The sequence below is a fragment of the Leptonychotes weddellii genome, chromosome 7 (genome assembly GCF_054177405.1).
Source record: "Leptonychotes weddellii isolate Sample4059 chromosome 7, ASM5417740v2, whole genome shotgun sequence".
Taxonomy (NCBI): Eukaryota; Metazoa; Chordata; class Mammalia; order Carnivora; family Phocidae; genus Leptonychotes; species Leptonychotes weddellii.
This window is the reverse complement of record NC_138375.1, coordinates 103,491,962-103,514,252: the sequence shown is the minus strand read 5'-3', so window position 1 is coordinate 103,514,252 and position 22,291 is coordinate 103,491,962. Positions and strand designations below refer to the sequence as shown.

The 22,291-nt window shown below is 38.8% G+C and overlaps 1 protein-coding gene and 1 long non-coding RNA gene across 2 annotated transcripts in view; one reads left to right on the top strand and one right to left on the bottom strand.

Annotated features, from left to right (window-relative positions):
• Positions 1-22,291, bottom strand: part of ANKRD55 (ankyrin repeat domain 55) — a 396,197-nt gene that overhangs the window by 58,658 nt on the left and 315,248 nt on the right. Inside the window, exon 12 of the mRNA XM_081826855.1 lies at positions 5,481-5,603. Coding sequence (XP_081682981.1) covers positions 5,481-5,603 — 123 coding nt within the window. The remainder of the gene's footprint in view (positions 1-5,480; positions 5,604-22,291) is intronic.
• Positions 1-22,291, top strand: part of LOC145722719 (uncharacterized) — a 67,788-nt gene that overhangs the window by 36,907 nt on the left and 8,590 nt on the right. The window lies entirely within an intron of this gene.

Here is a 22,291-nt window from a genome sequence, read left to right as displayed (position 1 = left end):
GTGTTGGGCCATTAGTCTTATGCTGGATCTCCTGAAGTACTGTGGTGGCTGGAAGCTGTGCCCTGGCATCAGGGGGCATGCGGCTGGCTGGGTGCTGCACTGTGGCTGGGTGGGGCACAAGGTGACAGTTGTGTATCCGGCTGCTGGGCAGGGCATGTGCGAAGCTTTAACAAAATCTGCCTTGAGCTCTGGGCCAAGATTACCAGTGTCTGTGCAGCCCCACCTCCCTCAGGTGGCTCTGTGTTTATAATGGGGGACAGGGGAGGAAAATGGTGCCTGCCAGTTCCCTCATTTTCAGAAATCAGTATGAACAGATCTGTCTCCCACTTGCCCCTGATGTTATGTAAACTGCCATTTTGTTATTGCCTCTCCACATAGTCTGTTGTCTCTTTAAGCGTGTCAACCCAGCTACCACTCACCCTCCCAAGCTCACCCAGAGCTGAGTCAGCTGACTTTTAAAGCTCTGAGCTCCAAGTCCCACTGGTTTTAAAAACTCACAGAATTCAGCCCCTCTGGTTTTTAAAATTTTATTTATTTATTTGCCAGAGAGAGACACAGCGAGAGAGGGAACACGAGCAGGGGGAGCGGGAGAGGGAGAAGCAGGCTTCCCGCTGAGCAGGGAGCCCGATGCAGGGCTCGATCCCAGGACCCTGGGACCATGACCTGAGCCGAAGGCAGACGCTTAACGACTGAGCCCCTCTGGTTTTTAAGTAAAAAGCCTTATGGGGATCAGTCTTCCCAGTGTGAGCTCCCTGCGTAAGGGCCTGTTTCTGTGTCCTCTCCATGTGCAGCCCCCTCTCTCCTTCAGGTAGCTTCCCCACCCACCCACCCCCCCAACTTTCTGACCTTCCTAACCTTTCAGAGACAGCTTTTTCTCTATATTTAGTTGTGGAGTTTTTCTGTCAGTCTTTGGATCACTCTCCAGTTTATTGACTTGGATGTGGATGATATCTGGTAAACATGGGATGGGGTGAGCTCAGGTCCTCCTGCTCCTCCATCTTCCTAAGTTCTCCTTCCCACCTTATTCTTTTTCAAAATTGATTTAACTCTACTAATTCTTTGGCCTTTCTATATAATTTTAGATAATTCTGTGTATATCTACAAAAAAATCTTGCTGGGGTTTGATAGAAATTGCATTAAACCTGTATATGAATTTGAAAAGCACTGCATATTTACTATCTTGAGTCTCCTAATCCATAAGCATGATGTCTCTCCATTTATTTAGATCTCCTTTGATTTCTGTCATCAGCATTTTATAGTTTTCAGTATACAAATCTTATACATATTTTGTTATATTCACACCTAAGTATTCTTTGTTGAGTGATTTTAAATGGTATTGTAGTTTTTTTGTTTTGTTTTGTTTTGTTTTTGTTTGTTTTAGTGAGAGAGAGAGAGAGAGAGTGAGCAGGAGGAGGGGCAGAGGGAGAGAAAGAAATTCTTAAGCAGGCTCGATGTTGAGCATGGAGCCAGATGCAAGGCTTGATTCCACAACCCTGAGATCATGACCTGAGCTGAAATCAACAGTTGGATGCTTAACCAACTGAGCCACCCAGGCATCCCAAATGGTATTATAGTTTTAACTGTGGTGTCCATGTGTTCACTTCTGGTATACAGGAATATAATTTATTTTTCTGGACTGATCTCATACCCTGTGACAGTGCTGAACTTACTTAGTTGTAGGAGTTTTTTTGGTAGCTTCCTGAGGATTTTCATTGTGGACAATCAAGCTGTGCAAAAGGGGATAGTTTTATTTTTTCATTTTCAATAGATATGCTTTTTATTTCCTTTTATTGCCTTTTTGCACTGGCTAGAACTGCCACCACTCTGCTGAATATAAGTAAGAGTGAACATCTGTGTACACACACACACACAATGGAATATTAGGCAGCCATCAAAAAATTGAAATCTTGTCATTTGCAATGATGTGGGTGGAACTAGAGGGTATTATCCTAAGTGAAATAAGTCAATCAGAGAAAGACAATTACCATATGATCTCACTGATATGAGGAATTTGAGAAACAAGACAAAGGATCATAGGGGAAGGGAGGGAAAAATGAAACAAGATGAAACCAGAGGGGGAGACAAACCATAAGAGATCTTAATCTCAGGAAACAAACTGAGGGTTGCTGGAGTGAAGAGGGGTGGGAGGGATGGGGTGGCTGGGTGATGGACATTGGGGAGGGTATGTGCTATGGTGAGTGCTGTGAATTGTGTAAGACTGATGAATCACAGACCTGTACCCCTGAAACAAATAATACATTATGTTAATTAAAAAAAAAAAAAGAGTGAACATCTTTGCTTTGTTCCTGATCTTAGGGGCAAAGCATTCAGTCTTTTTTACCATTAAGTAAAATGTTAGTTCTAGGGTTTTTCTTTCTTTTTTTATAGATCAAATTGAGGATGTGCCCCTCTATTCCTATTTTTTTGAGTTTTTTTTTTTTTTTAAGATTTTATTTATTTATTTGACAGAGAGAGACACAGCGAGAGAGGGAACACAAGCAGGGGGGAGTGGGAGAGGGAGAAGCAGGCTCCCCGCCGAGCAGGGAGCCCGATGCGGGACTCGATCCCAGGACTCAAGGATCATGACCTGAGCCGAAGGCAGTCGCTTAACCAACTGAGCCACCCAGGCGCCCTATTTTTTTGAGTTTTTAATCACCAATGTGTATAAAATTTTTTCACATGCTTTTCTGCATTCATTGATATGATCATGTGATTTTTCTTCTTTAGCTGGTTAATATGATGGATTACACTGATTGATTTTGAAATACTGAATCACACATTCCTACAACAAATCCCAATTGGTGATGGTATGTAATTCTAGTTATAAATTGCTGACTTATATTTGCTAATATTTTGCTAAGGTTTTCTCTATCTTACATTCATGAGGAGTATTGGTCTTTAGGTTCTTTTTTTATATCATACTTTATATCATCTGTTTTCAATATCAGGGTAATATTAGCTTCATAAGTGTAACTGAGAAGAGTTTCCTTCTCATTCTGGAAGAGGTTATTTAGAATTGATATTATTATTTAAAAGTTTGTAGAAGATTCCAGAGAAACTATGTAGGCCTGAAAATTTATTTTTCTGGGAATTTAAAAATTATGAATATACTTTCCTTAATAGTTATAGGGGAATTCAAATAGTCTATTTCCTATTGGATGAATTGCAATTTATCTTTTTTGAGGAAATGATCTATTTCATCTAAATAGTCAAATTTATGTGTGTAGAGTTTTTTTGTTGTAGTTCCTTTTTATTGGTTAGATGTCCACAAGGTCTGTAGTGATATCTTTGGTTTCACTCCTGATAGTGGTAGTTTGTGACTTCTTTCATTTTCTGTCAGTATTGCTAGAATTTTGTCAGTTTTATTGATTTTTTTCACAAAGAATCAGTTCCTTGCTTCATTGATTTTCTTTTTGTTTTCTGTTTTCAAATCCATTGATTTCTATTCTTTCTTTATTATTTCTTTCCTTGGGTTTATTTTGTTTTTCTTTCTCTAGGTTCTTGGGGTAAGAACTTAGATTATTGACTAATACCTTTCCTCTTTTCTAATAAATGTATTTAGCGCTTTCCCTCAGTACTGCTTTAGCTGTGCCCCACAAATTTTAAGATGTCATATGTTCCTCTCAAAGGCAGTAGAAACTAGGATTGAACCCAAAGAGTCTGGATCTTGCATTATTACACAAGTGGTATTTAACATTTGTCTCTCCTCATTTTCCATTTCTAGCCCCAAAGCAGATGTACATGTAAGTCTGATTTAAAAACAAACAAACAAGCAAGGAAACAAATAAAACTACTATGGATGATTAGGGGCAACTATTCACTTTACAAAACATTTTGCTGTCATGATAAGGAACTCCCAAGCTCTTCTTGGACAGGTACACTGGTTAAAAATCATTAATGATTTCCCACAAGTACTAGGATGGAAAAAACAATGATAGAACTTTTGTTATAGTCCCATAGGTCCCTGATGCTCTTTTTTTTAGAAGCCTATTTTCTCTCAGTTGTTTAGATTGGCTCATTTCTGTCGTTCTATTTTCAAGTTCATTGATCCTTTCCTCTGCTTCCTCATTCTGCTGCTGAGCTTATCTACTGAATTTTTGAATTGTGATTATTGTATTTTTTAGTTTTAAAATTTTCCATTTGGTTCTTCTTTATGTCTGTTATTTCTTTGTTGAGGCTTCCTATTTTTTCTTTTGTTTTGAGCAAGTTTGTAATTGCTCATTGAAGCATTTCTTTTTTCATGGCCTCTTCAAAATCTGTCAGATAATTCTAACATCTGTTATCTCAGTGTTGGTATCTATTGATTGTCTTTTTTCATTCAGTTTGAGGTCTTCCTGTTTCTTGATATGACAAACAATTTTCTATTGAAACCTGGACATTTGGGGTATTGTATTGAGTTACCTAACCTTACTTAAACCCTCTATTTTAGTTGGCTTTCTCTGACACTGCTCCAAAGGGGAAGTAGGGGTGTATGTGTGCCACCTCATCATTGCCAGGTCAGATCAGAAGTCCAGGTTCCCTACTTAGCTACCATTGACATCTGAGGGAGAAGACTCTTCATTATTAGGTGGTGGTAAAAATACTAATTCTCAAAAAGGCTTCCTCTGACACCACCCCAACAGGTAGGGGGAGGGAGGCTGAGTAGTTGGGGTGGAGGTCCAAGATTTCTACTTGGTCTTTGCTGGAATGATGGGGCTAGGGCAGCAAGTTTTAGTTTGCTTGTTTGCTTGTGTATTTGTGTGATGTTTGGTTGGAGTAGACTCATTATTGTTTAAAAGTTCTCTGCCTTGCTATGTCCCTTTCCTGGTTCTTTGGCTAGAGAGCAGGCTTGTGTGTGTGTGTGTGTGTGTGTTTGTCTGTGACTATTAGCCTTTCTGGGCTGTTGGATTTTTTCAACTCCAAGTATGGGATATACTTGGAAAGAGAACCAAGGAAAGTTACCACCATGTCATTCCTTGGGTCCCATGGTCCTAGCTAGTCTGTCATTTTCTTTCCACTTTCCAGAGTGTTCCTATGTTTATATTATACACAACATCCAAGATTTTTAGTTATATTTAGCAGTAGGAATAAAAAAAGTACATCTACTCCATCTTCTGAGAAGCAAATCTTTGCTTTCTGGCTTTAATAGTCACACTTTCCCAACGTCCAATGCTACCAAAAATAGCCCTCTTTCCATACTCCTTTTTTAACTACTTGGCCTATCTACTTTAGTTATTCATACAAAGAAGTTGAAAGTAAACCCAAACCAACTAGCTTCATTATACAAGGTGATATAAAAGAATTGGAAAATTTGTGTCCAAGACTATCATGTAAAGAATTACTAAAGGACTTTCAGCCACAGAGGCAGGATACTCCTTGTCCCTCCAGTATCAAAATGGTCTGTCATATATAATTTCATTAACATTGCTCACCTCTGAAGGCCATCTCTAAAAGAATAGGACAGAACATTCTGCAGAATTAAAAATGCATAAATAGCTCACCTTCACTGTCACAGCATTCTAGGATGGAAGGGTCTTCCCGAATTACTGAAGTCAGAGCACTGACATCTCCGTTAGAAGCTGCCTGATAAACCATGGTCAGGTTGACTTCCTCAGATGAGTCACCTTCATGAATCAAACAGAGATACACTTGGTGTGTGTACCAAATTCACTGAAAGAATAACACCCACAACATCTCCCATACAAGTGATTTATGAAAACGTCTCTGATGAATCCAGGCAGGAGGCTGAGTCATACTCCTCACAAGCACCCTCAATGCTTCTGAAGAAAGGTGGACCCCTGTGGGCCATGTTGTAACATCACCATATATTGGGAAGGAGTCTGAGGGATTAGATGTCCTCCGAGATTTTATGATTCTCTGTAGGCCTTCAAGGTATTCAAAATCAGTGAGACCAGAGAGGAAAATGGGACCCTTGTGTTGGTTCTAGGTTTCCCTCTTTGATCTGAAACATGTTAAACTTTTCCTTTCAATGACTCAGTTTACCCAACTCTGATACAGATATTGCATTCTTTATTTTCTGTTCTCCTGATGTACTCTCCACCCCATCCCCTCCTGCTGTGTACCCTGAGGGCTGACACTTGCTTACTGTATCATCCAGGCCCCCTCGCTCTCTGGTTTGAGGGCTGACACTTGCTGACTGTATCACCCAGGCCCCCTCGCTCTCTGGTTTGCCCAAAGGAGACACTGGCAAGAAACTGGTGGGAAGAAGAGAGAGAGGTAGGGAATTTCTTTCTGCCTTCTCCTGGTGTAGTGTCTAACAGTGGCTGCTTCTCTTCCACCAGGAGTTTCCTCCTTCCCAGAACCAGCTCTTACTGGGTTCCCTTTGGTAACAAACACCATTCCCTCCACCCTGCCTCATCTCTGTATGTAGTCCCTACACAAAAGCAGTTAGGGTTTCATGACATGCTGCTTCCAGAAGGAACAGACCTATATGCAACTCCTTGGAATTTGGTAGCCACCTGTATTATACCTTTGTGCACGACTGAACCAACTAATAGTACTACCAAAGGTGAGAATAGAACTTTGGGTCAAGTGATGCCAGGGGAGCACTGAAGGCCTGGGAGGCAAACTGCTCATGTGGAGACCCCTAGTGAGGCGCTGTGCAGAGCCCCTCTGCTTTTACAATTTCTCCCACACATAGCCATTATTCAGGGAAAATATGTGTGTGCAAGAAAAGTTTTTAAAACTGTTTTTCTATGAATGTGGACATTACACCAGAAATACTTTACCGTTCTAATCTTTAATTGGCAGTGATCCTAACCTGTTGGCTGGGTTTCTCTGCTCCAGTACTTCTTGGAACTTTTTAACTAGTTGACCTGTCCCAGGAGGAGCTTGTTATTGAAAATGGTTCACTTATGACAACAAGCTCCTTTGTAAAGTTGAGTAGCTGTTCCCTAATTTATCCACAGTGAATTTGTTGTTGTTGGGGGTGTTTTTAAAGCAGGCTCACCTGCACATTTGCCTGGGGGTTGGAAGTAGGAGGTGAGAGATATCAACATCAAATGCCCCTTCCATGGTAAGTGTGAGGACTCTGGAGCCACACAACTTGGGTTCAAGTCCTGGTTTATACTAACTAGCTCTGTGAATTTGAAAATTACCCTCTCTACACCTGTTTCCTTGTTCCTACAGTGGAAATTATGAGGGGTGCCCGGGTGGCTCAGTTGGTTAAGTGTCTGCCTTTGGCTCAGGTCATGATCCCAGGGTCCTAAGATTGAGCCCCGCATTGGGTTCCCTGCTCAGTGGGGAGTCTGCTTCTGCTCTCCTTCTGCCCTTCTCCCTCACTCATGCTCTCTCTTTCAAATAAATAAAATCTTTAAAATAATAATAATAAAATGGAGATGATGATGATGATGATTATGACAACCACCTATGTCTATGTCTATGTGTTTACTCTAGAGAGATTATTCCATGGGACCATGATAGCAGCAGCCTTCAGATATTTGAAGATCTTTTTTTTTTTAATTAAAAAATTGTGGTGAAATATATATAACACAACATTTATCATTTCAACCCTTTTTAAACATATAGTTCAGGGGCATTATGTACATTCGTAGTGTACACTCAACATTCACATTGTTGAGCAACCATCACCATCAATCATTTTCAGAACTCTTTTCATCTTCCAGAACTCAAACTCTGTATCCATTAAATAGTAACTCTCCATTAATCCCTCCTACAGCCCCTGGAAACCACCATGCCACTTTCGGTCTCTATGAATTTGATTACTCTAAGGAATCATTTAAGTGGAATTAACAGTGTTTGTGCTTTTGCAACTGGCTTATTTTACTCAGCATAATGTCCTAAGGTTCATCCATGTTGTAGCATGTGTCACAATTTCCTTCTTTTCCAAGGTTGAATAATATTCTATTGTATGTTTAGACCACATGTGGTTTATCTGTTCATCCATCGATAGATACTTGGGCTGTTTCCACCTTTTGGCAATTTTGAATAATGCTATCACGAACATCACCTCTTTGAGACCTTGCTTTCAATTCTTTTGGGTATAAACTTAAAAGTGGAATTGCTGGATCATGTGGTAATTCTATTTTTAATTTTTTAAGAACCACCAAAGTGTTTCCCACAGTGGCTGCACCATTTTATATTCCTGCCAACAGCACACAAGGGTTCCAATATTCCCATGTCCTTACAGACAATTGGTATTTCCTGTTATTGTTTTATGTGTTTGTTTGTTTTAATAATAGGGAGTTAATAGGTGTGAAGTGATATCTCATGGTATTGATTTGCATGGCCCAGTGATTAGTCATGTTGAGTATCTTTTCATGTATTTATTGGCTATTTGTATATCTTCTTTGGAGAAATGTCTCCTTAAGTCTTTTATCCATTTTTAATCAGGTTGTTTAATTTCTGGTATTAAGTTATAGAAATTCTTTATATACTCTGGATATTAACCCCTTATCAGATATATGATTTACATATATTTTCTCCCATTCTGTGGGTTGCCTTTTCATTCTGCTGATCATGTCCTTTGATGCACAAAACCTTTTAACTTTGATGTAGCTCAATTTGCCTATTTTTTCTTTTGTTGTCTGCCCTTTTGTCATCATATCCAAGAAATCATTGTCAAATTTAATGTCACAAAGCTTTTCTCCTATGTTTTCTTCTAGGAGTTTATAGTTTTAGGTCTTATGTTTAGATCCTTGATCCATCTTGAGTTAATTATTATATATGGTGTTAAGGTAAGGGTCTGATTTTTATTCTTTTGTACATGGCTATCAATTGTTCCAGCACTATTCTTTCCCATTGGATGGTCATAACACCCTTGTTGAAAATCAGTTGACTTAAATGCATGGGATTATTTCTAGACTCACAGTTCTGTTCCATGGATCTATATGTCTATCTTTATGCCAGTACTATAGAGTTTTGATTACTGCAGGTTTGTAGTATATTTTGAAATCTGTAAGTGTTGAGAACTCCAACTTTGTTTTTCTTTTGTAAGATTGTTTTGGCTATTTGGGGCTCCTTGAGATTCCATATGGATTTTAGGATGGATTTTTCTATTTCACAAAAACAAAAATTTTTTTGACAGAAGGTTACAAAACCATTTATATGCAGAAGATCTACGTAAACAATACATAAATTTTTCCTTCTCTTCTTTCTTCTTTCCTTATCCATTTTTTTAATCTAGTATCATTGGAATTTATATAGAGATTACATTGAATCTGTAGATCTCTTTGGGTAGCACTGACATCTCAATATTATCTTCTAATCCATGAAACAAGGATGTCTTCCCATTTATCAGTGTCTTCTTTAATTTCTTTCAGCAATATTTTGTAGTTTTCAGTGTGTAAGTCTTTAGCCTCCTTGGCTAAATTTATTCCTAAATATTTTTTTTGATGCTGTTGTAAATAGAATTGTTTTTCAAAGAACCTTTTAAACAAATAATTTGATGGTTTAATTGTTTTGTGGAACTCCAGCAATTAGAAATAGCACTGAGTGAGAGTGACAGAGAAAAGGGTATTTTAAGTGTTAAAGCAATGTAAAAATATTCCGGGTCACTTAAGAGGTAGTGAGTTTCCTGACATTGAAGATGGCCAATCTTGGGTAGATGGCCACTAAGGAAGTGTATTATGGGAGCACAGCACGAGGCATAGCATAAAGGGACAGGAAGATGTGAGAGGCAGAACAGAATTTACTTCCTTCTAGAGTTCCTTCTAGCCCTGAACTATCATACTAAACAACGGAGCCATTAAGAAATAGGAAACGAAGGGGTTTCCACAGAGCATGTGTAGAAACAGCCAATTTAAGTTGAAGTCAATGCAAATAATTAGGTATAAACTTAAGACTATACAAAGAATTTCTGTGGAAATGAGAAAGTGTGATGAAGAAATTACATGTACAAAGAGAAGGATGAATGATGGTCTTTAAAGAATCTAAAACAGAAGCAAGAAAAATTTTTTCTACCAAAGGTCACAAAACCATTTATATGCAGAAGATCTATATCTAAATAAACAAACAATACATGAATTCTTCCTTCTCTCCTTCCTTCTTTTCTTATCTATCTCTGTATATATCTATCATCTATCTATTTTTCTATCCAGTATTATCTAACTATCATCTGGAGCATGTTTTCAATGGCTCTAGCCTCTCTAATTGTGTGAAAGTAAAACAGATAGACTTATGTATGGGTGCATAAAGAGAAATTCCAGAATTCACACAGAGGGGGAGAGGCTAAAAGTAGATAAAATGGAAAAGAGACAAAGAAGTAGGAAGAAAGAAGCATGTGAGTAGATGTAAATTATGTTTTCTAAAATGTTATCTATGTATATGTATAAATATGAAATATGTAAGACTGGAAGAACATGCATCAAAAAGTCAACAGAGATCATCTCTTAGATGTTCTTTAGAGCTTTCTATACTATATTTTCCAAATTTTCTATAATGAGTTTATATTTCTAAAAATCATCAAAGTAAACCAAGTTTTTTTCTTAAATGCTGAGGAAAGTGTCTTATAAGCTTTACATTAATGTGCTACTACTAAAAGGGTAAACAGAGCCTAGTGTGTCTGTAACTGAGAAAACAAGTCCTGGATATTTGACAAAGTTCTGAAAAAGAAAAAAAAATATGTGTATTTTTCTAATTCTGACCTTTGTAAATTCCCTAGATTAAACAAACAGGTACATATATTAAGTTTTTAAGTTTTACCTAAAAATTGGAAGGATAGACATTCTTGCAATCATCTATTTCCCTCATTTTTCATGGTTAAAAACCCTAAAAGGTTTCTGCACGTGCCATAAATTATCCACCTAATTCCAAGTGCCTAGCTCTTTAATAGTGGGATTTCAGACATATGACAGGCTTCTAGAAATGTTTGGAATTCGAGGACCTGCCTCAGAATTTCTCAGATTTTATACAAATGTAGGTCTCTTTTCTAGAAGCTTCACAGAGTAATTCTGCCCTTGAGTTATTATTGCGGAGCTGCTTGGGAAAGCCATTGCCTGCATCAATTACTGGCCTATTGTGTTGAAATCTACCCAGAGGTCGGCTTGACACTTGTTCTGCTTAAGCTGTGACCATTTTGTGGAAGAGTCAGATCAATGTAAGGATAGACTGGGTATTGCAGTTTCAAGAGTCCAGACGAGAATGGTCTTGAGAGGCTTTCTTTAGTTCATTCTATTCTGAGGATCCTTGGGTGGCTGAACCCACCCTAGAATCACCATGAAGTCCGGGTCAAGTTCATTTTGGCTAACAGGGGATTTTGTAGCTCTTCCTTAGACTGTTCGTTACAGTGGAATTGATTGCCTGTGAAGAGCTGAAGTTTAATGATTCATCCATTTACCTGACATCTACCCTAGGCTACTGAAATTGTGGGGACAATATTGCAGAGTCTCTGTCTTTAAGAAAGACATGTCCTAGTGGGAAGACAGTGTGTAAATGACAACTGAGATACACCAGGGATATGGCAGGACAGAGGAAGAATCACTTAAATGAATAGTTCCCTGGGCATCCCTCTCTCCTCCTGCAGGATTATCCTGGGTGTTCCAGGGACAGTAGAGAAAGTCCATTTCAGGGGTTGTGTAGAATGACCTATATAGGGTGGGGAGGCCTTTCCACTTTTAGAGAGGATGCCAAGCCTACACTGTACCCTGATGGCTCCATGTGACAACATTGCCACCCACTGGTGATGAAGAGTCCGTGTGGGCCTTGACCTGGTCCCTGAACCAGGATGGTACCAGTTCTGCTGGAGAGAATTAAAAGCTGGTCTGGAAGTCTCTGGCAGTGCAGAAACAAGTTAAGATCATTGATACAGCTGGCTGGCATTGAAACAAAAGTAGTTTCATATGACTCATCATATATATCATGTGACACATTGCATATATACTTGGAGGCACCGTAGAAAAATACTAAGAGCACAGACCCAAACTCCAGAGTTTGAATCTTGGCATTGCCACTTACCTGCAACCTGTGTGACTTTAGGGGAGTTGCTTAACTTCTCTATTCCCATTCTTCACTTGTCAAATGGGATAAGAATAGTAACTACCTTCTAGGGCTGTTCTGAGAGCTAAATGAGTTAATCCATGCAAGGTGCTTCGGGCAATGCCTGCACAGAGTAAGTATTCAATCCATGCCAATTATTATGAATATTACTTCTTTGACATAGATAGGGCTCTCTGTCTTCTATGTCCTCAATGAGACCCTTTGCATTGCTGAGCAGGCTACAGAGATCTTGTGAGCTGAAACATTTTGCTATTTCTCCTGTTTTCTCCTCCAGTCCCTCAGGGTATATTGGCGAGGCCTTAAGAGTTTTTTATAGGGCGCCTGGGTGGCTCAGTTGGTTAAGTGACTGCCTTCGGCTCAGGTCATGATCCTGGAGTCCCTGGATCGAGTCCCGCATCGGGCTCCCTGCTCGGCGGGGAGTCTGCTTCTCCCTCTGACCCTCCCCCCTCTCATGTGCTTGCTCTCTCTCATTCTCTCTCTCTCAAATAAATAAAAAAAAAAAAAAAAAAAAAAGAGTTTTTTATAAAGTGCCAGTCATATGTGAGGAGGAAAAAGAGTCTCTTTCTAACATTTTAAAGAGAAAAATAGCTCTAAGCGTTCTGCATATACCAGCTGAACAAGTTGAGAACAAGTACTCAAAGGAACTTTCATGCCCTGGGGGTGGAAAAGGGGATTTCATTCTCTGGGGCGGAAGTCTTGCAACAACATTATCTCAAGGGTAAATATCTGGCCACAATCAGACCTTTCTTAATAACTGGATTTGTGATGCGACACATGTTGTATTTCTTTGAATCTCAGCATCACCGTGTCCCTCGGGGTGCTTCTTCTGACCTGTGAATGCCATTCCACAGTTGGCATCTCTACTGGACCTGGGGTGGTGGTGGGGTGGGGTGTGGGGGCGCTGGGAAATGGAATTTGCTATTTTAAGAAGCATATCTGTGTTGAACTTCAGTAATGATGCCTCTCTAGAATGTATTTTCATAGAATGAACTTCATTTTAATAATACCAATTCTTAAAAAGTGAGATCTCAATCTTCAATGCATAGGGCGTTGAGGATATGTACAATGAATGGATTGATTGAGTGATTCAGCATACATGTTCAATGGGTTTTCTCATCCACTGGAGTCTTGTGGAAATCTCCTTGATGTTAAAATATTGTGTCGATAAGTTCTTTGGCAATTAGGCAGGTATAAATTTTAAATGAATTTTGTGAAGGACTGTACTAGCCTAGTTGGTCTTTGGAAATTGCAAAGTAAGCCAAGTGCTGTCATTTCAACCACCCTTCCTCCAATCTCCCTAACTCTCTTCTGGATCAAATATATCACTCCAACTACCTCTTTCACGTCCCAGAAATGACAGGTTTCCACATCAAGTATTTGCCGTTTTAACTGGGGACTCTGGAAGGTGAGGAACAGGTGAGGAGGCAGAGTTTGTTAGCTAGGAGAAGACATGACAACTATTTTCAAATACTGGAAAAACTGGAAGAGGGTTTAGACTTGTTTTCTGTAGATGCACAGGGAGAACTAGTCCTAATGGGCAGCAATTGAACTAATTAAGACTTTGAATGACCAGAGCTATTCAGAACTAGAAGAGATTATCTTGTGAGCTAGTGTGCTTCTCATCACTGCCCATGTTTAAGTGGGTTCTGACCAAACATAGCTTGGAATGCTGTTGATTAGATACCTGTGTTGAGTAGAAGGCTGACCTCTAAGGTTCCTTTCATGACTGGTGTTCTATGTGTCTTTCTCACATCTGCGGAGAAGCAAGTAACAAATAACCTATTATTGAAGAATAATGACTATTGGGCTGGAAGGGATTTGGAGAAGGAGGTCTTCCTTGGGTCCTCTAAAAGGCTTCCTCTGAGTAGCCCTCTACTGTGGCCACTTACAAAAATGTTCCTAGTGCCTTGATCCACTGAAAACAGTTTAAAAAAACAAACGTAGTATGAATGGCTGGGCCATTGTCAAAGAGGGAACAAGTCTATCACCCTGCAGTCCCTTAGCTTTGCATTGCTCCTGAAGCCCTGTGGCAGACACTTTCTGCTAGCTGGCCTTCCATGGATGTTCTTGTTGTCTTGACTCTGCTTTCTCCCTCTTTATCAGTAATCCATTCCCGGATTGGACATTGATCTCTTACTTTCCTTTACTTACTTTTCTTGCTTACTTATTTCTCTAAAATTGCTCTGACCCCGAAAATGTCCATATTTGCTCTCTGTCCACAGTCACAGATTGACAGTAAGTTCCTGAATAGCTGTCTCATGTGTTTCTAAAGATGCCTGAAGAAATTGAAATGGAACTGTGGCAGACTTCCTGCCATGGTTTCGTTGCCTTTTTTTTTTTTTTTGGTAACTATTTTTATTTTTATTTAAATTCAAGTAGCCAACATATAGTACATACTTAGTTTCAGATGTAGTGTTCAATAATTTATCAGTTGTGTATAACACCCAGTGCTCATCCCATCACATGCCCTCCTTAATGCCCATCACTAAATTACCCTATCCCCATACCCACCGCCCCTCCAGAAACCGCCAGTTTGCTTCCTATAGTTAAGAGTCATGGTTCTTCTCCCCATTCGGTTTTTCCTTCCTTACCCTATGATCCTCTGCGCTGTTTCTTATATTCCACATATGAGTGAAACCATATGATAACTGCTTTATAAAAGGCAAAGAATAAAACCAAACCTAATGAATAATCACTCTTTATATGATTGCACTAGAATTTTGGCAGTATGGCTTTGTCTTTATTACAGGAAAAAAAATCTCTAACATTAGATAGTAGAAGCTAGAGTAGTGTTGGATATATTGTAGATAATTGATAAATATGTTTATTGACTTAATTGGCATATTCTTTTCCAATTGACAAATCGACAAGAGTAGATAAATGAAGTCTCATTTTTCATAATTTTTAGGAAGAGAATTAGGAAAAGTGGTGGATGAAGGTGTCTTCTGCTCCTTTAAACAATTTTATAAGGCTTATCACTAGGATTTTAAGAAGAGTTGAAGTAAATGAACAGCTTCCATCAACTGTCATATATTATGGATATAGGGTTAAAGTAAGGCTGGTTTGAACCATATTTATCAGAACTTTGAGCATGTAATATTGTGGGGTCTAAAAGAGTGACAACAGAAATTACTTCTCAGTAACTAAGAGATTTGACTTCTCAGTTAAATCTGAATCTCATAAAGAATCCTCTGCACATGAGCATATTAGCCAAGTGTGTTACTGTGAACCACTTTGGGTTCAGCTATCTATTTTGTAAACTGAAAGGGTGATTATATCCCTGGATCTCAACACTGGCTATACATTAGAATCACCTTGGGAGCTTAAAAACAAAAACAAGGGGTGCCTGGGTGGCTCAGTTGGTTAAGTGTCTGCCTTTGGCTCAGGTTATGATCCCAGGGTCCTGGGATCAAGACCTGCATCAGGCTCCCTGCTCAGCAGGAAGCCTGCTTCTCCCTCTCCCTCTGCTTGCTGCTCCCCCTGCTTGTGCTCTCTGTCAAATAAATAAATAAAATAAAACAAAAACATATATATAATGGAATATTACTCAGCCATCAGAAAGGATGAATACCCAACTTTTGCATCAACATGGATGGGAATGGAGGAGATTATGCTAAGTGAAATAAGTCAAGCAGAGAAAGTCAATTATCATATGGTTTCACTTATTTGTGGAACATAAGGAGTAGAATGGAGGACATTAGGAGAAGGAAGGGAAAAATGAAGGGGGGAATCAGAGGGAGAGATGAACCATGAGAGACTATGGACACCGAGAAACAAACTGAGGGTTTTAGAGGGGAGGGGGTGGGGGGATGGGTTAGCCCGGTGATGGGTATTAAGGAGAGCACGTACTGCATGGAGCACTGGGTGTTATACGAAAACAATGAATCGTGGATCACTACATCAAAAACTAATGATGTATTGTATGGTGACTAACATAACATAAAAAAAAAAACCAAACAAACCCAAAAAACAACTGATGCCCAAATACTATCCTCAGATATTTTGATTCATTTGATCTGTCATTTTATGTTATTTAATTTATAATACTTCTTGCTTTATAAAAATTACAAAAGTACAGATAAAAAGAACATATACCCTTAAAGATAATCACTGTTAAGATGTTGACCTGTTGTATGTACTTGACTTATGTGGCACCACGGGCTTCCTGCCCACCTACGTTCTTCCTGGAGCCTCTGTTCCTCTACCTGCCTGTGTAAAGTAATTAGAGAGTATGGAGAAATACTAGCAGAAGCTGAAGCCTGGAAGCCTGAGGATCTGGTTGCTTCAGAATGAGCAGTTGTGGGGCGCCTGGGTGGCTCAGATGGTTGGGCGTCTGCCTTCGGCTCAGGTCATGATCCCGGAGTCCTGGGATCGAGTCCCGCATCGGGCTCCCCACTCTGCGGGAAGTCTGCTTCTCCCTCTGCCTCTCTCTCTCTCATGAATAAGTAAATAAAATCTTTAAAAAAAAAAAAAAGAATGAGCAGTTGTGAACCTCTGCCCTTTCCATCTTACTCTTCAAAATCTGAACTGTCTCCTGCCCTCCCTTCTGGACTCAAAATGGACATGACTGAAAATGAGTGGTAACCCAACTCACAGGCTGTATAAATGAGAAGGCAAGTTCCTGAGGAGCAAGCAAAGGGGATAAAAAATCCAAAAAGCTGCGAGGCCAGGCGACAAAAAAAGTTCTGGAAAGTGCTACAGCACCCTGAGGCGCTGAGCCTCAGGGATAAGGACAGTGGCTTCATGCCTGTGGCGGCTGGTGGGGAAGGACTAGCTGACCAAGCTAGCAATGCAAATCTTAAAAGAGCTCACACTGTGATCTTTACATGGCTTGGAATACAATGATAGAACCTGAAAAAAAAATGACTAAAATTTTCTAAGATCCAGCGTGAGTTTGGCTAATAGTAAGGGCATTTTGTTGCTTATTTATTAAGTGAACCTCTGTATCTCCCCCACCCCAAAATCCCCTTCCATAATAAGGGACCAAGTCAAGGGTGATATTAAGAGGATCCAACAACTGGTTTATCAGAACCTCCATCAGAACGGAGGCAGGCCTAATAGCTGGGGTGGGATCTATAACTTGTTAGCTGCTAAATTGTGCATAATGTGTATGTGTTCCTGGGGAATGATTGGTACAGGAAGATGGGTGGTCTCTATTGATCTGAGGGTATAGAGATATTTTAAGATTGTAACAATCAGTGACTAACAGTTCTGAGCCATAGTGCTGGAATTATACATACCTATTTATTTTTTACAAAAATAAGATCATGCTGTACATATAATTTTTATTTTTGCCCCTTTTCACTTAATGTTTGATCATAAATGTCTTCCCATGTCACAAGGTAAGATTTTAAAATGTTATTTATAAAATGTGGCATAAAATCCCATTGACTGAATTTAACACAATTGATTTGATCATTTTCTTATTATAGGACATTTAAATGTTTTCTCTTTTTTCTGGAGAATCAAGTTTTTTGGCCATTCCAAATAATGCGATAATATTCTTGCATATATATCTTTTCTCACATCTTTGACTATTTCCTGTGGACATATTCCTAGAAGTGAACATGGGAGTCAATGCATTTGACTCTTTGTCAAATTGGCCTCCAGAAAAGTTAAACCAATATACCCTCCCCAAGCAGGGCTTGAGAGCACATACTTCATCTTTCTTAATGATGCTATATATTATTTTTTTTAATTAACATTGATGTGAAAGAAGAAAAATAGTCTATAATTTTCAATGGTCATTTATTTTTCCTGAGAGAAAAGTTTTTCCAACTGTTTATGGCCATTTTATGAATTATTTGTTGGTGTCCTTACATCTTATTATTTCCAGGCATTTATCTTTATCTAATTGATTTGAAATACCTTTTTATATAGTAAGGACACCAGTTTTTCACCTGTCATCTATGCTGCAGTTATTTTCCCTGTTTGCTACTTAAGTTTCAGGTGTTTTGTTGGTTTTTGAAAAACACATCTTCAATATTTATGGATATTGCATTTACAAAATTTATTGCATTGCTTTTATGACTAGAGAGGTAAGAATTTGTGGGACCTTAGACTTACTTATATGTTAATATTTAACTATAATTAATGTGGAATTTCTAAACTATATATATATATATTTTTTAAGATTTTATTTATTTATTTGAGACAGAGAGAATGAGAAACAGAGAGCATGAGAGGGAAGAGGGTCAGAGGGAGAAGCAGACTCCCTGCCGAGCAGGGAGCCCGATGCGGGACTCGATCCCAGGACTCCAGGATCATGACCTGAGCCGAAGGCAGTCGCTTAACCAACTGAGCCACCCAGGCGCCCTAAACTATATTTTTGTATGCTAAAATTTTTTCCCAAATAGCCAATTATTGGATAATTTTCCCTTTTCTTGCTAATTTGTAATGGCAACCTTATCATATACTAAATAACTATTAACTCCCTACAGGAGGCTCTTCCTACCTCCTGTTCATCGAAACTGTGGCTTGGCAAGCAGAAGCCCAGACCTGCCCTCTCTGCCATGGTGCACACATGAACTTGGGGATATAGCCAAAGTGCACCTCAGGCACATTCCATAGAGTCTTGTGGCCAGTCCACAGTCAAGGTTCTGAGCTTTTTTGTCTTTCCAGCAGACTTTTGAATTCTAGAATTTTTGGTAGCATATTTGAAGCAATTAAAAACTTAGAACAACCCCAGAGTTAGCAAAAACTATGATACAGCCACTTCTACAGGACAATAATGTCTCCCAGTCACTATGATAGCATCCACTCTTACTGCACCCTTCATGTCTCTGTCACTGTCTGAAGAACAGTCATAATGATGGTTAACAGTTACATCATGCTTATTATGCACCAGGCACTGTACTAAACCCTTTCTGTAAATCAGCTCATTTAATTTTCACCTTATGAAGTAGGTACTACAAATTATCCCCATTTTACAGATGGGGAAACTGAGGCATAGGACAGGAATGTGACTTACTCAAAGTCACACAGGTAGTAACTGGTGAAACTCAGAAAAGGCTGCAGGCTGTCAGGCCTCAGATTCTACCCTCTGACCCATGTGTACTATTGTATATAACTGCCTTTTCACTCAGGAGGCAAAGCTCTCACATATTCCAGTGAACTTGTGACCTTTCTTTGGAGCTGGATGGTCATTCTACATTCCATTCTCTCTAACAGAGCCTGTGCCCGCATCTACTCTCCGCTGCACAAGCTGCGTGGCTCAGCATTCTGCCTGACAGACATCACTGTCCTGGACTTTAAACTCATTTGTAGCAAAAATAAAATTCACATATCAACTGAAAATTGGAAATGTATCTATGAAGAGTTGGTTGTACACCAGAGAGAGAATTAAAGTTGGTGGTAATAGCATAAAGATTCTAAAGTGAGGTTGACTGAATTCTTTTAGTTTGTTAAGATAAATATCAAATGACCAAGGAACAAATAATTCTCAAACTGAAGCACAGAAAAAGGGAAATTTGGCTAATTTCTTTTCTTATTTTTAAAGAATTTCTTTTTAAATAACAAACTGAGGGTTTTAGAGGGGTGGGGGGTGGGGGGCATGAGTTAGCCCAGTGATGGGTATTAAGGAGCGCATATATTGCATGGAGCACTGGATGTCATTTGAAAACAATGAATCACGGAACACTACATCAAAAACTAATGATGTACTGTATGGTGACTAACATAACATAATAAAACTAAATTAAATTACAAAAAAAAAATAATAATCTCTATACCCAACATGGGGCTTGAACTCACAACCCCAAGATCAAGAGTTGGATGCTCTACTAACTGAGCCAGCCAGGCACCCCCTCAAATTTATTTTCTAAGGCCAGCAAAACTGGTAAAACACACACACACACACACACACACACACACACACACACACAAAGGCACCTACAGAAGAATTCAATTTGTGAGCACAGAATTCTAAGTTTTAAATTAAATTCTACCAGATAAAATTCAGTTGGATATTGAAAGAATAATACACCATGATCAAATAGTTAATCATTTATAAAGATGTTTCTGTTGAGGAAGCAGAAGGCTTGCTGAAGACAAAGCATAAGCTGACACCCTGCAACCTTCCCCACCCCACTCCTGAGTGGGACATGTGTGACGTCTTCTAGGGATCTCCCAACTATCTTAATGTTAATACCTTGCAAGAGGGGAAAACAACCTTAACTTGACAATGGCAAGGGCCTCCAGTATCTTGTAGGTATCTTGTAGGTCGGTCCTCTTTAGCATATGAAAGTTCTTTTGAAACCTCCCTTTTCCTTACTTCCCCCAACTCCCACGTACATAATCACCACTCCTCAGGACCCTGGTGCCGCAGCTCTTTCTGCCCTCCCTGGGGTCCTGTCCCTGTGCTTTAATTAAAACCACCATTTTGCACCAAAGATGTCTCAAGAATTCTTTCTTGGTCCAGCTCCAGACCTCACCCCACTGAACTTCACCTATATTCCAAAACCACAACATTTTGATTTCTTGATATCTATTAATAAAATATATCACACCACTAGAACAAAGGGGAAATACATGATAATGTGAGTAAGGATCTAAAAAAATGCTTAACAGCTGAAAGCTTACATTCTAAGTATGGTTAAGTGCGTTTATTTCTAATCAATTCCAAACATCATATTTAATAGTAAAACAATAGAGAAGAAAGAAGACAATCTAATGATCACAAAGGGAGGGGAAAATTATCATAGTTTTAATAATAGCTAACTGTCCTAACAGTATCATTTGAATTAAGCTATTTATTTGCCTCAACAATTTTATGAAGTAGGTAGTATCTTTATCCCAATTTATAGATGAGGATATTGAAGCATGGAGAAGTATAATAATTTCCCCATAGTTGGCAGAACAGGATTTGAAAACAGTCCATTAGGTTTCATCCTATGCACAAGGACGGCACAAGAGAACTAATGACAAAACTATTAGAAGTAATGAGATTTGATTAAGTTAGCAGATTTTAAAATAAATATAAAATATAAAACTAGATAGTTCTCTGTAATAAATAATATAAGCAGGAAATAACTCATTACAATGAAAATATAAAATGTCCAGGAATAAATATTTAAAATCTAACTGAGGAAAACTACAGAATTTTGTTGAGCAATATAACAGAAGAGCTGAATTCATGGAGATATATGCCATATTCCCAGAAAGGGCAAACTAAATAGGATAATAAATTTTAATTATTATACAGATTCATTTGTAAGTTTAATGTCATTTCAATAAAAGTTTCAATAGTTTTCTGGGGGGTCGGGTTCAGGAAAATGACACTACTTTTAATTTGTAAAAACAAATGGATAACTTTATGCTTTAAAGAAGAAAAAAGATTATATTTAACTATTTGCTTATCTACACAGAATCTCTCTAAAAGTATACATAGGAAACTGCTTATATTGTTTTGCTTCCAGGGAGGGGAACTGGATGATTAGAGAGTTTGGCAGGGTGGGAGATTCTTCATTGGATATTGTTTTACACCTTGAACATGTATTAATGTGTATCTTCCAAAAGCAAAAATAAATAAACAAAAAAAAAGGAAACAAAAAATGAATAAGAATATCCAATGAAATTGGGGGAAAAAAGAGTACTGAGGGAGTTTTCCTCTATCAAATCATAAAACATGATAAAACTATTAAATTTTAAAAAATGAGATTCTGCCTCAAAACCAGATAGATTCCCAGAACCATGTAGAGAGCCCAGAAACCTGCCTGGCACCAGCATGGACAGTGAAAGCTAACAGGTAGACTGGCTTTTGGGCAAAAGGAAGAGTTTTATCTGGAAGGACAGAACACCAGTAACAGAGGACAGGCAAAGTAGAATTAGTCCAAGTTGTGTGAGCTTTCCTGGAGAATTCATTTCCTTCTGATGTGGTTTTCCTGCCCAGGAAAATTCTGCCCCTTCCAATTTCCACAAAAAACAGTGGTGCTATGCCATGTATTCATTACTAAGGAGGAGCCAGCTTAAAGGGTAAGATGTTCTCTTGACCTGGGAAGACCAGTTGTCCATGTGACCTTATGTGAGTCATTTATAAGAATCACTGGCACTCACAGAGTGATTACTCTGGGCCATGCCTAGTTCCAACTGCTTTGTATGTATTCATTAAATTTTTAGAACAATCCTTGTTATAACCATCTTTACAACAATCCTATAACCACCGCTGGCACTCACTGAATGATTACTACGAGCCAGGAATGGTTGCAGGGGCTTTGTATGTATTCATTAATTCAATCTAGATAAGCAATCCTCTGGTAGCTTCATCTTAGTTTACAAGGTAGGAAAGTGAGCTGTAGAGATGTTAAACAGCTGGGTCACACAGTAAGTCGTGGCACTG